Source organism: Schistocerca piceifrons, chromosome 5 (genome assembly GCF_021461385.2).
Source record: "Schistocerca piceifrons isolate TAMUIC-IGC-003096 chromosome 5, iqSchPice1.1, whole genome shotgun sequence".
Classification (NCBI taxonomy): domain Eukaryota; kingdom Metazoa; phylum Arthropoda; class Insecta; order Orthoptera; family Acrididae; genus Schistocerca; species Schistocerca piceifrons.
In genome coordinates, this window is record NC_060142.1 from 504,857,372 (window position 1) to 504,870,843 (window position 13,472).

The following is a 13,472-nucleotide window of genomic DNA, read 5'->3' on the forward strand; positions in this document are numbered from 1 at the left end:
CCTGAAATGCATGATAAGGATAGTAAATAAATAAAAATCATGACTGTCCACAGCTCGTGGTCGTGCGGTAGCGTTCTCGCTTCCCACGCCCCGGTTCCCGGTTTCGATTCCCGGCGGGATCAGGGATTTTCTCTGCCTTGTGATGACTGGGTGTTGTGTTTGTGTGCTGTCCTTAGGTTAGTTAGGTTTAAGTAGTTCTAAGTTCTAGGGGACTGATGACCATAATGCTCAGAGCCATTTGAACCATTTGAACCATTTTTTGAAAACTCATGACTGACAGAGCAAACAAAGTCATTCTTACAAACACAGGCTTTCACCAACTATTTTATAACTCAAGCTTTCGTAACAAACAGTTGCTTCATCAGGAAAGAGGGAAAGACGAAAGGATGTCCTTTCGTCTTTCCCTCTCCTTCCCTCTTTCCTGATGAAGCAACTGTTTGTTGCGAAAGCTTGAATTTTGTTTGTATGTTTGTGTGTCTATCGACCTACCAGCGCTTTTGTTTGGTATGTCTCATCATCTTTGTTTTTAGATATATCTAAAAACAAAGAAGATGTGACTTACCAAACGAAAGCGCTGGCAGGTTGATAGACACACGAACAAACACAAACATACACACAAAATTCTAGCTTTCGCCACCAACGGTTGCTTCATCAGGATAGAGGGAAGGAGAGGGAAAGACGAAAGGGTGTGGGTTTTAAGGGAGAGGGTAAGGAGTCATTCCAATCCCGGAAGCGGAAAGACTTACCTTAGGGGGAAAAAAAGGACAGGTATACACTTGCACACACACCCATATCCAACTGCACATACACAGACACAAGCAGACATTTGTAAAGGCAAAGAGTTTCGGCAGAGATGTTAGTTGAGGCAGAAGTACAGAGGCAAAGATGTTGTTGAAAGACAAGTGAGGTATGAGCGGCGGCAACTTGAAATTAGCGGAGGTTGAGGCCTGGCGGATGACGAGAAGAGAGGATATACTGAGGGGCACGTTCCCATCTCCGGAGTTCTGACATGTTGGTGTTAGTGGGAAGTATCCAGATAACCCGGACGGTGTAATACTGTGCCAAGATGTGCTGGCCGTGTACCAAGGCATGTTTAGCCACAGGGTGTTCCTCATTACCAACAAACACTGTCTGCCTGTGTCCATTCATGCAAATGGACAGTTTGTCGCTGGTCATTCCCACATAGAAAGCTTCACAGTGTAGGCAGGTCAGTTGGTAAATCACGTGGGTGCTTTCACACGTGGCTCTGCCTTTGATCCTTTGATCGTGCACACCTTCGGGGTTACATGGCTGGAGTAGGTGGTGCTGGGAGGGTGCATGGGACAGGTTTTACACCGGGGGGGGGGGGGGGGGGGGTTACAAGGGTAGGAGCCAGAGGGTAGGGAAGGTGGTTTGGGGATTTCATAGGGATGAACTAAGAGGTTACTGTAGTGGACTGACAAGGCAGCCAGTCCACAGTGACGGGTAGCCGAAAGAAAGGCACGCGTACACACACGCCGACTGGCGTGAAGTCTGGAACAGGATAAGTATTGAATTCTAATAAGAAAAGTATGCAGCTCCTCGAATACTTAACTTTTATTTATCCTTGTTGTATACATCGTTCTTCTTGTTGAGACATTTCATACGATAACTATCAAACTATGTAAGGCTAATGGCGCCTTGCTAGGCCGTAGCCATGGACTTAGCTGAAGGCTATTCTAACTATCTCTCGGCAAATGAGAGCAAAGGCTTCGTCCGTATAGTCGCTAGCAATGTTGTCTGTACAACTGGGGCGAGTGCTGTTCCGTATCTCGAGACCTGCCCTGTGGTGGCGCTCGGTCTGCGATCACACAGTGGCTACACGCGGGTCCGACATGTACTAAATGGACCGCGGCCGATTTAAGCTACCACCTAGCAAGTGTGGTGTCTGGCGGTGACACCACAGTTACGAAGGTTAGGTGGACGGCGGAAAGACACTCTTGGTGGAGTGGGGAGGATTTCATGAAGGATGGATCTCATTGCAGGGCAGGATTTGAGGAAGTCGTATCCCTGCTGGAGAGCCACATTCAGAGTCTGATCCAGTCCCAGAAAGTATCCTGTCACAAGTGGGGCACTTTTGTGGTTCTTCTGTGGGAGGTTCTGGGTTTGAGGGGATGAGGAAGTGGCTCTGGTTATTTGCTTCTGTACCAGGTCGGGAGGGTAGTTGCGGGATGCGAAAGCTGTTTTCAGATTGTTGGTGTAATGGTTCAGGGATCCCGGACTGGAGCAGATTCGTTTGCCACGAAGACCTAGGCTGTAGGGAAGGGACTGTTTGATGTGGAATGGGTGGCAGCTGTCATAATGGAGGTACTGTTGCTTGTTGGTGGGTTTGATGTGGACGGATGTGATGTCAATTGTATTGTGTCTTTAGTTCCATCAAGAAAGATGTGCGTATCTCAAACCTAGTTCTGATAAATTTTTGCAAGTTGTCAGTGGTAGTTGAGCTGTTGTGGATCAGAGTAGCTTCCCGATGCTTGTAGTATCTCATGTCATCTGTGCCACTATTTATTACCTTCTGTAGGACTGCAGGGATAACTAGATAGGTTTATCTGATTCAGTGAGTGACTGAAGTGAGATGAAATAAAGGGTTACATTGGACAAAGTAGTTGGTAATTGTGCTAGAGAGAGCAGAAAGTGTTGTTTGTTTGAAAAGGTCTGTGGAAGAGAAACTGTTTACATTCATGGAAGAAATGCATGTAATATACATCATTATGTAACCTGTTGACAAGAATGTTCTGCTCCCACCACTATCCGTCAACACCCATCATGCTCATAGTGAACCCTCTCGTCAATGCCTCATTGCACCCAGACCCAGCCTAGCTGATGTCTTCCTGATGTCTTCAGTTTCCCACATCCTCCAAAATTCCCTCCCAACACCCCACAAAACCCAGAACCCAAGCACACCCAAAACACTGTTGCTGACTTTTCCACTAAAACCTCTGTCCCACGAAAATTTCAGACCTTCCAAAAGCCTCACCTTCAGCCCTACTCCCAAGTTTAACAACGTCCAATTTGTCAGTCTCCCGATCCCTACAGTGGAAACATGTATTTGCCACCAGTCCCTCCAACCAAAGCCAGTGCTGACTCTCCCATCCAACCATCCCCTTGTTACCTTCCAGGAACCCCTTACCTCCAACTTGGCCTTACCATCATTACCCTGGTCCCTTCCTAAGAACACTGGCCTTTCAGCAGAAGGAAGGACAGATGTACACAACCTGAAAACAGTTCCTGACCTAATAATCCTCCCTGCAGACAAAGGTACCACCACCGTCGAAATAAGTCACAGTGACTGCCTGACGGAAGACCTCTGCCAACTGTCTGACTTCTCCATCTACAAGCTCTGCCAGAGTGATCCCATCCCAGAAGTCCAACATAACCTGCAATTCTTACTGAAATCCATAGCCCCTTCCCAGGACGTCTCCCCTGAGTCTATCTCACTCTTGGCACCAACAGCTTTCTGCACACCCACCTTCTACATGCTCCACAAACCCAACAATCCTGGACACTCCATTGTAACTGGCTATTTTACTCCCTCTGGAAGAATTTCTGCTCTTGTTGACCAACACCTCCAACCAATTGCCCGAAACCTAACCCCCCTCCCCACATCAAAAATGGTAACTACTTCCTTCACGGACTTCCCATCATCCCCACCCCTTTACCTCCTGGATACCTGCTTGTCACTGTTGATGCCACTCCTCCTCCCCATACAGCAACATCCCTCATGCCCATGGTCTATTTTACTCCCTCTGGAAGAATTTCTGCTCTTGTTGACCAACACCTCCAACCAATTGCCCGAAACCTAACCCCCCTCCCCACATCAAAAATGGTAACTACTTCCTTCACGGACTTCCCATCATCCCCACCCCTTTACCTCCTGGATACCTGCTTGTCACTGTTGATGCCACTCCTCCTCCCCATACAGCAACATCCCTCATGCCCATGGTCTTGCTGCTATCAAACACTACCTCTCTAAATGTCCTTCAGACTCCAAACCCACCATCTCATTCCTTATACACCTTACTAACTGTATACTGACCCACAATTACTGTTTGAAGGGAAGGTATATAAATAAATCTGTAGCACAGCCATGGCCACCCACAAGGAACTTTCTTATGCCAATCTATTTCTAGGCCATCTAGAGGAAACCACCTTAACCTCTCAAAACTCCCAACGCCTAGTCTGGTTCAGGTTCACTGATGATATCTTCATCATCTGGACTGAGGATCAGGACATACTGTCCTCATTCATTTACAACCCTAACATCTTTCCCCTCCGCCTCCTCTGCCCAATGGGCTACCTTCCTGAATATTGACCTCCACCTCTCAGATGGCTCCATCCACACCTCTGTCAACAAAAAGCCACTAACCACCAATGGTTCCTACATACAGGCAGTACTCCACAAACCTATGCCACGAACAGATTTTCCATCCCATATATTCAGCTCCAGAGTTCCCACCAGTGCCAAGAATCAGTTGAAAACTGGGGCACGTGAACTGTATCGTTCACCAGATCTTTGATTATCTCTCAACCTGCCCTGAAATGAGAGACATCCTACCCAAGATCATTCCCACCCTTCCTAAAGTGGCGTCCTATCATCCATCCAATCTCCACAACATCCTAATCCATCCCTACGCCACTCCCACTCCCAACCCTTTGCCAAAGGGATCGAGATCTACCCAGTCCACCCACTCGACACCTCCTACTCCAGTCCTGTTCCAGGCTTGTCCTACCGCATCGGAGGCTGGGCCACCTGTGAAAGCAGCCATGTGCAAACACTGCACAGCTTTTAATGACAGTATGACTACCAACCAGCTGTCCAACAGGACCAAAATCATTGTGAAGAACAAAGTTGACTGTCCAGTGGCACAACATGTGGCTGAGCACAACATGCTGAATTTCAGTGGCTGCTTCACAACCAGGACAATTTGGGTAATATCTTCCATCACTAGTTCCTCCAAACTAAGCAGATGAGAACTATCCTTACAATACATCCTCCATTCCTGTAATTGTTCCAACCTCAATCACAGGTGACCCACTTTCTCCGCACCCTCCATTCAACAGTTGCCTCTACCTCAGCCCTATCACCCCCTCCCAGTTCACATCCCCATGCCGCCCTCAGTTTGTGCTGCTCCTCACGAACCCAACAATCATGCATTCCATGTCAAGCCCATATATCTGTGCCACCCCTTCCTCACACATTCCTAGCCAGCAAACAGGCTGCCTCTCTCCAAGCTGTTAGCCACTCATCTCTAGTCCACCTCTCTGCCTCCTGCCACCCAGTTGACACTTCCTCCACCACAATTAGTCAACCTGCCAGAAAATAGTGTTAATCAAGTGAGCAGCATGTAGGGGGATAGGTATGTGTGTGTGTGTGTGTGTGTGTGTGTGTGTGTGTGTGTGGTTTTTTTCCATCATCTTAGTTGTACCAAATAAGGTTACATTCATTTTAGTGGAGGTTGCAGATCAGTATAGAAGGTATTTAGAGATAAGCATGAGCTACTAATGTACTTCAAACTTTTAGTTTAATGATCATCATTAGCTGTAGGTATTTGTAATGAGGAGAAACATGAGTGTAAAGGAATTAAAAGTCAAGACAAAAATATAGATCACAAATTTAGAAGCACCCGCTTACCTGTCATTGAAAGTGATAACAGGTTGGGTAGAGAACAGATGGAAATAACACTCTTTAGTTGAATGTAGCATTTTTAAAATTAGGATTGTGTTGGGACTTCAGAGAAATGCAAGATAAAGGAATTTGTAGGATAATAATCCACAGCCCCACAATGGTAGATCAAGAGAAAAATTTGTTTACTCTTGGCTCGCTTTGTATGTCTTCCACAATGAATTTTCACTCCACAGTGGACTGTGTGTTGATTTTGAAACTTCCTGGCAGATTAAAACTGTGTGCCAAAACCAGTAGCCAAATGTGGGATCTTTATCTTTCGTAAGCAAGTGACCTGCTGACTGAGCTAACCGAATGATACTCATAACCAGCCCTCACAGCTTTATTCCCACCAGCACATCCTCTCCTACCTTTCAAACTTTGCAGAAGTTCTCCTACATACTTTATGTGGCTAGAATAAGTCCAAGAAAGGATATTGTGGAGAAAAGGCTTAGCCATAGACTAGGGTACTGTTTCCAGAATCAATTTTTATTCTTCAGTAGAATGTGTGCTGATTAAAACTTTGTGGCCCTTGGAAGGCAGGAAAGGCAGTACTGACAGAAGTAAAAGTAAGCATGTGGGTTGTAAGGAATGCTTAGCTCAGATGTTAGCATGGCCATTGATAATTTTTCTACACATGTGACTTAGTGACTTATTATTTGCTACTCCCCCTCCTCCTCCTCCTCCTCCTCCTCCTCCTCTTCCTCTTCCCAGTACACTTTCACCCGTTCCAGTTTTTGCTACCATTTGTGATACATGTACTGTGTACAGATATGCAGTTGGGTGTTCCTCACAGCTTGATGGTACTCAAAGTGGCCACTACTAATTTGGTAAATCCTGTATGGAAATCTTACAGTTATGGTGCCCTGAGTGGAAGTTTATGTTGCTTGTGCCTTAAACTGGCCCTGGTTGGTAGAGTACATATTTGCCTGAAAAATCAGAGATCCCAGGTTTGAGGCAAGTCCCTGACCAGCACATAGTTTTAACTTCTATGATTTCTCTATTGTATTTTGAATGCATTTGCTCCACTCTGTTACCTCAGTTTTTATCCAGCAGGTGGCAAACAGATACTTTCCATCTGCAGATTGTAATACCTTCTCACTTCTCTATGTATTTATTACTCGTAATTTGAAATTAACTAGTTGTCCACTTACACTGCAATTATAATGATGAAGATAATAATAATAATAATAATAATATAATGTCTGAGAAAGGAAAGAAATAATAATAATAACATTGATTACCAAAAGGGTTTTGATAGTGTACCCCTTTCATGGTTACTACAAATATTGGAAATATACAAAGTAGAGCCTAAATTGATACAGTTCCTAAACATAGTAATAAAAAATTGGAAAACCACACTTAATATCCAAACAAATTCAGATAATATCACATCACAGCCAATATAGATTAAGAGTGGAATATACCAAGGAGACTCATTAAGTTCTTTCTGTTTCTGCCTTGCTCTGAACCTACTATCCAACATGCTAAATAATACAAATTATGGATATAATATTACTGGAACATACCAACACAAAATCACACATTTGCTATACATGGATGATCTAAAACTACTGGCAGCAACAAATCAACAACTCATCCAATTACTAAAGATAACAGAAGTATTCAGCAATGATATAAATATGGCTTTTGGAACAGACAAATGTAAGAAAAATAGCATAGTCACGGGAAAACACACGAAACAAGAAGATTACATATTGGATAATCACAGCAACTGCATAGAAGCAATGGAAAAGACAGATGCCTATAAATATCTAGGATACAGACAAAAAATAGAAATAGATAATACAAATATTAAAGAATAACTAAAAGAAAATTATAGACAAAGACTAACAAAAATACTGAAAACAGAGCTGACAGCAAGAAACAAGACAAAAGCTATAAATAATTATAATATACCAATATTGACCTAATCATTTGGAGTAGTGAAATGGAGTAACACAGACCTAGAAGCGCTCAATACACTTACACGATCACAATGCCACAAATATAGAATACATCACATACATTCAGCAACAGAAAGATTCACATTAAGCAGAAAGGAAGGAGGAAGGAGATTTATCGACATAAAAAACCTACATTATGGACAGGTAGACAATTTAAAAAAATTCTTTATAGAACGAGCAGAAACTAGTAAAATACACAAAGCAATCACTCATATAAATAAATTGGTTACACCATTGCAATTTCATAACCACTTCTACAACCCTTTAGATCACATAACATCAACAGATACAAAGAAAGTAAATTGGAAAAAGAAAACGTTACATGGCAAGCACCCGTATCATCTAACACAGCCACACATCGATCAGACGCATCCAACACATGGCTAAGAAAAGGCAATATATACAGTGAGATGGAAGGATTCATAATTGCAATGCAGTATCAAACAATAAACACCAGATATTACAGCAAGCATATTATTAAAGATCCCAATACCACAACAGATAAATGCAGACTTTGCAAACAACAAATAGAAACATCAGATCACATCACAAACAGATGTACAATACTAGCAAATACAGACTACACCAGAAGACATGACAATGTAGCAAAAATATTACATCAACAACTTGCCATACAATATAAACTAATACAACAACACATTCCCACATACAGGTATGCACCACAAAATGTACTGGAGAATGATGAATACAAATTATACTGGAACAGAACCATTATAACAGATAAAACAACACCACATAACAAACCTGACATCATACTCACCAATAAAAAGAAGAAATTAACACAACTAATCGAAATATCAATACCCAATACAACAAATATACAGAAGATAACAGGAGAAAAAATTGAAAAATATATCCAACTGGTTGAGGGAGTCAAGGACATGTGGCATCAGGATAAAGTTGACATTATACCAATTATGCTATCAACTACAGGAGACAAATCACACAATATCCACCAGTACATCACAATACAGCTACATCCAAACGTATATATACAACTACAGAAATCTGTATTTATTGATACATGTTCAATTACTCGAAAGTTCCTAAATGCAATGTAATATATACTGTACAGTTAAAAGGAAGTCACACTTGATCAAGGTCCGCGTCACTTTCCATTTTTAACCAGACATAACGTCTGAGAAAGGAAAGAAATAATAATAATAACAACTGACACAGCTAAGTAGTATTGGAGAAAGATCAGTGGCTTTTTCAGAGTAGCTGTTTCTCAGATTATATTCACTGCTATGCAGAACTTAAGGAAAGAAGTAACTTCCACATGATGTTTCAGTACCAAGTAACATAGCTTGATGAAACTTGGATGCTATATAGAAAAGTTTGCTATGGGGTACTACAGACAGTAACTGAAAGAAATACAAAATGAGATGAACAGAAATTGCACTTGTATTCAAAGACAATAATAACACTGAAGGCACTGTGATTCATGATAGTCTCCTCTACATTACAAAAGGCGGCACATGGTTCTTAAAAGGGTGTGTGATCACCACAGATGGCAATGCATGCTCTACTGCATGCTCCAATGCTAACCCCAAGGTTGGTAAGCAATTCTTGTGGCAGGGTGTTCCTTTCCTCTACCCTGCAATACATCTCCCCAATGCATCATACATGTACTCGATGGAATTTAAGTTGGGCGAATGCCAGAATGGGCAGGCCAGTCCATTTGCCAAATGTCCTCTCATTCCAAGAGCTGCTCCAGCTGTGCTGTGCAATGCTGATGTGCATTGTTATCCATAAAAATACAGTCAAGGTGAATGCATGCCTGAAAATACGCAGTTGAGATAGAAGTAGTGTCACAGTAACATTGACCGATTAGTGTACCATATTCAAAGATTTGAATGTCAGTATACCCTTGCAATTTCTGCTTCCCCACACCATAACACATGAGTCACCAAAACGACCGTGTTCAACAAAGTTCGTGGATGCTTTATGTGCCCTCATATGCCAAGAGATGGGAACCCGTAATGCACACAGGAACGTTATCGAACATGATAATTTTGGTGGTATAGGTGCTATAGTGTGGAGGGACATGATGTTTCATGGATGTACTGACATCCAGATCTTTGAACATGGTACACTCACCGGTTAACATTATTGTGACATTGTGCTCCTTCCCCATGTGCATCTTTTCAGAGGGGCATTTGGCCCTGACTTCCTTTTTATGGATGACAATGTGCAACAAACAGTGCAGAAAGAGGAGCCTATGGAATGAGAGGATATTCTGCGAATGGACTAGTCTACCCATTCCCCCGACTTAAATCCCATCAAGCACATGGGATGCATTGTGGAGCCACATTGTAGCACATCCACATGCACCAATGACCATCCAGTATTCGTCAACAACACTGACTGAGAAACGGAACACCCTACCACAAGAATTATTTAGCAAGCTTGTGGCCAGCACGAGAACATATTGCACAGCATGCATTGCTGTCTGTGGTGATGACACATCCTATTAAGAATCATGTGGTGCCTTTTGTAATGTCCAGGGGGCCACCATGAATCATTGTGACTTCACTGTAATTATTGCCTTTGAATAAAAGTGCCCTATCTGTTTGTCTCATTGCGTATTTCTATCAGTTACCGTCTGTACTACACCGTGGTGATTCTTCACACCAGTGTGCAGTACACATAAGGGATAAACAGTACTCCATTGACAAACTTTCAGGGGTTGGTATACCTTCTGAGTATTTTAATATGAGGAATGCATGGTCCCCAGCGGATCATTACGGAGTTATCGCATTTTGTTTGGTTTCTTGCTGCAGTTAGCTTTTTATCTATATTGCACTGAAAATAGAGCATAGCAATGCACATGCCGGCAGTATGCACTGTGTGTATTGTTTCCATTCATTCATGATACCTGCTGTTGACAACAGTAATGTCTTTCCTACCTCATTGCCCTCAATTTTACATTCATCACTACGTGGTTCTGTGCAGGGATTTTCTTCATGGCAATATTAGCTGTGTGATTATAGTGACACACAGCAATACTGTGGTTGGGTTTACTGATGAAGAGACAGCTGATATGCATGTATTGCAGCGGAAGAGAGGGACAAAGACGCTCTGCTGAGCTCTTCCTGCAGTGACGATGTTGGCCACACCATGGGACTTTTGCATTTGTGCATAGGCCCCTATGAAAAACTGGAATCTTCCATGCTAAAATTTAACACACTGGGTGTGTGAGGTATGCTAGAACACCAGATATGAAAGAGAGTGTGTTAGACACAATTGGTAACAGTTCTGCCTCTAATTGCATATTGCATGAGCTCCAAACACCAGCCAATCAACTGTTTTATAGTCTAATATTAACAACAATTGCACTCATATCATCCACAGAAGGTGCAATAGTAGCAGCTAGCTAACTTCCCATTTTGAGTGGCATTTGAAAATTGTTTCCAAAGGAATGTACAGGAAACACCAGTTTTCTTACTTTCATATTGTTTACAGATGAGGCCATGTTTACGAGAGAGGGCATATTCAACAGTAGGAATAGCCATGTAAGGAATGACAATGTGTAATTTACAGAGGAGGCCATGTTTACAAGAGAGGGCATGTTCAAAAGTGGGAATAGCTGTATAAGGAATGACGAACATCCACACACACTGGTGTATCGATCCTATGAAAAGAAGTTTGCTGTGAATGTATGGGCTGGTATTGTCAACGATTTTGTGGTTGGACCTTATCTATTTCCTGATACAGTGAGCAGAGTGGTGTACAGAACTTTCCTCAACGTCTCGTACAGTTCCTAGATGATGTGCTACTGAGAATTCATCAGCTTATGTGGTTTCAACATGTCAAGGCACCTGCACGCTTCACATTCAATACTAGGAACCACATTGAAGAACAGTTTGGACGACTATGGATTAGTCGCTGTGATCTAGTTCTTTGGCCAGCTCAGACATAACACTAATAGCAAACAAGTCTGCAGAAGTATTCACTGGAGTCTCATTAACTAGGCTCCTCACATGTCCGTAGAAGAACAAGGGCTTCTTCTTCTGGGCCCATGTGAAGAGCCTAGTTTACGAGAGTCCAGTGAATACATGCACAGACTCGGTTGTTAGAATTATCACACCTGCGGAAATAGTATGCCAAACTCGTGGCATTCTTGAGTGTGTAAGACAGTCAATGGTGTGTTGCTGTGCACTTTGCCATAATCATAGTGATCAAAATTTTGAACAGTATCTGCAAGGTGACTGTTCTGTATTTGTTATGTGCTATACTGTACACTTACAAAACAGACAGAACACACTGTAATAAAAGTGTACGTGTTTTGCCATGAGGGTTGTGACATTACTCTGTGCTGCACATTGTACATTTTGTTTAATTTGTGTTACAAGCTTCTTCATTGTTGTGGAGGTATTTGCACAAAAACTAGGGTGATCACAGGAACAAACCAGATATGTCATAACCTCTGAAAGTTTGTCAGTGGAATTGTGTTTTATCCTGTATAAAGTAATCTGGAAGTAATTCTCATAATTATCAATGAATAGATTAGTGCTACTAAAAATTTGTTGTAAGTATACTACACGGAAGTAGCCTTCAGTACCTGCCTTTGACTGCTGATGTACAACTTAACTTATTCCACGTTCCTGAAGGCTCTTCTTCATTAGGAGATTAACGGAACACAGTGTGTGAATGAATGAATGAATGAATGAATGAGTGATGTTGCTATTGTTCAGTATATAAGTAATTAATGTAATGATAAGTTACATTATCAAGTGATAGTATTTTTAGTGGGCCCATGGAATAAAATAATATTTGTATTAAAATAATTTCTTATTATATGTCAGAATTTTTCTACCATTATTCCAAATAATTTATTTTTATTGCTCAGTTTGAGAAAGTTATTTCTGATGAGCCAATTCCTTTACCTTCTGCAATGTCTATGTAATCCTTGTTTTTAAGCATAAAAAATATACAACACAGAAAAAAATATATTATTACACATTTCTTTCTACAATTTTCAGTACTCATAATATATTTTTACATCCAGTTTTTTCCAGGTGTGATGGTATTGAGTTTCTGAATCACGTTCCAGAGGGTTGATGCAGGCTTTTATTTGAAAACACAGAAAACAGAGAAGATTATAATCAGTTCATAATGACAGCTGTTGAAGAAAGGATGCTTGGCAGCCGGTAGTACAACTTCTTTTTCTGTTTGTTGTTTTGTTCTAATTCCCTTGGACGTGTCTGTAAATAGTTCACTCTGATGTTTAGTAAGTAGTTACCAACCCAAGCCACTGTTTCAGTGCTGTCTACTATAGGTGATATGCCCATGCAGACTTCATCTGATGTGTATGGGAAATGGGGAAGAGGAGGGGGGCAGGGGGAATTAGATCAGTTTACTATTTAATTCATTGGTAAACATAATACATATCTGTGTCACTTTGTGACTTCAGTTACTAACCCACAACTGTCAAATATGTATAGATTTTAACAGATTAAGAACAACATGAAACCGTTACAGACTGAATAACGAGCTTTTGAAATCCAAGATTCCCTCATCAGTACCCCAGGGAAAACGAGAGAGATAAAGTGGTAAAAATCTAGCTGAGGTCATGAAAAGGAGGATAAGCTATTTGTAACCCTTGCTCAAGTAAGACAAGTGTCACTTCTTGCAACCAGAAAACAGTGGTTGAACTCCACATCAGTCAACAGTAATTCAAACATCAGGGAAGTTTATTATGCACTGAAGATGTTCTGGATGAAGGTGATCCATTGTGGACAAATGGACATAAGAACTTATGAAATATGAATGGGAACGTAATTGAATTGATGATGATGATG

At 41.7% G+C, this 13,472-nt stretch overlaps 1 protein-coding gene across 1 annotated transcript in view; it reads left to right on the forward strand.

Moving 5' to 3' along the window:
* LOC124797849 (probable phosphorylase b kinase regulatory subunit beta) overlaps positions 1-13,472 on the forward strand; it is a 195,084-nt gene that overhangs the window by 7,363 nt on the left and 174,249 nt on the right. The window contains 1 exon segment of the mRNA XM_047260909.1: positions 12,680-12,821. Within this exon segment, the coding sequence (XP_047116865.1) occupies positions 12,787-12,821 (35 nt within the window). The 5' untranslated portion in view covers positions 12,680-12,786.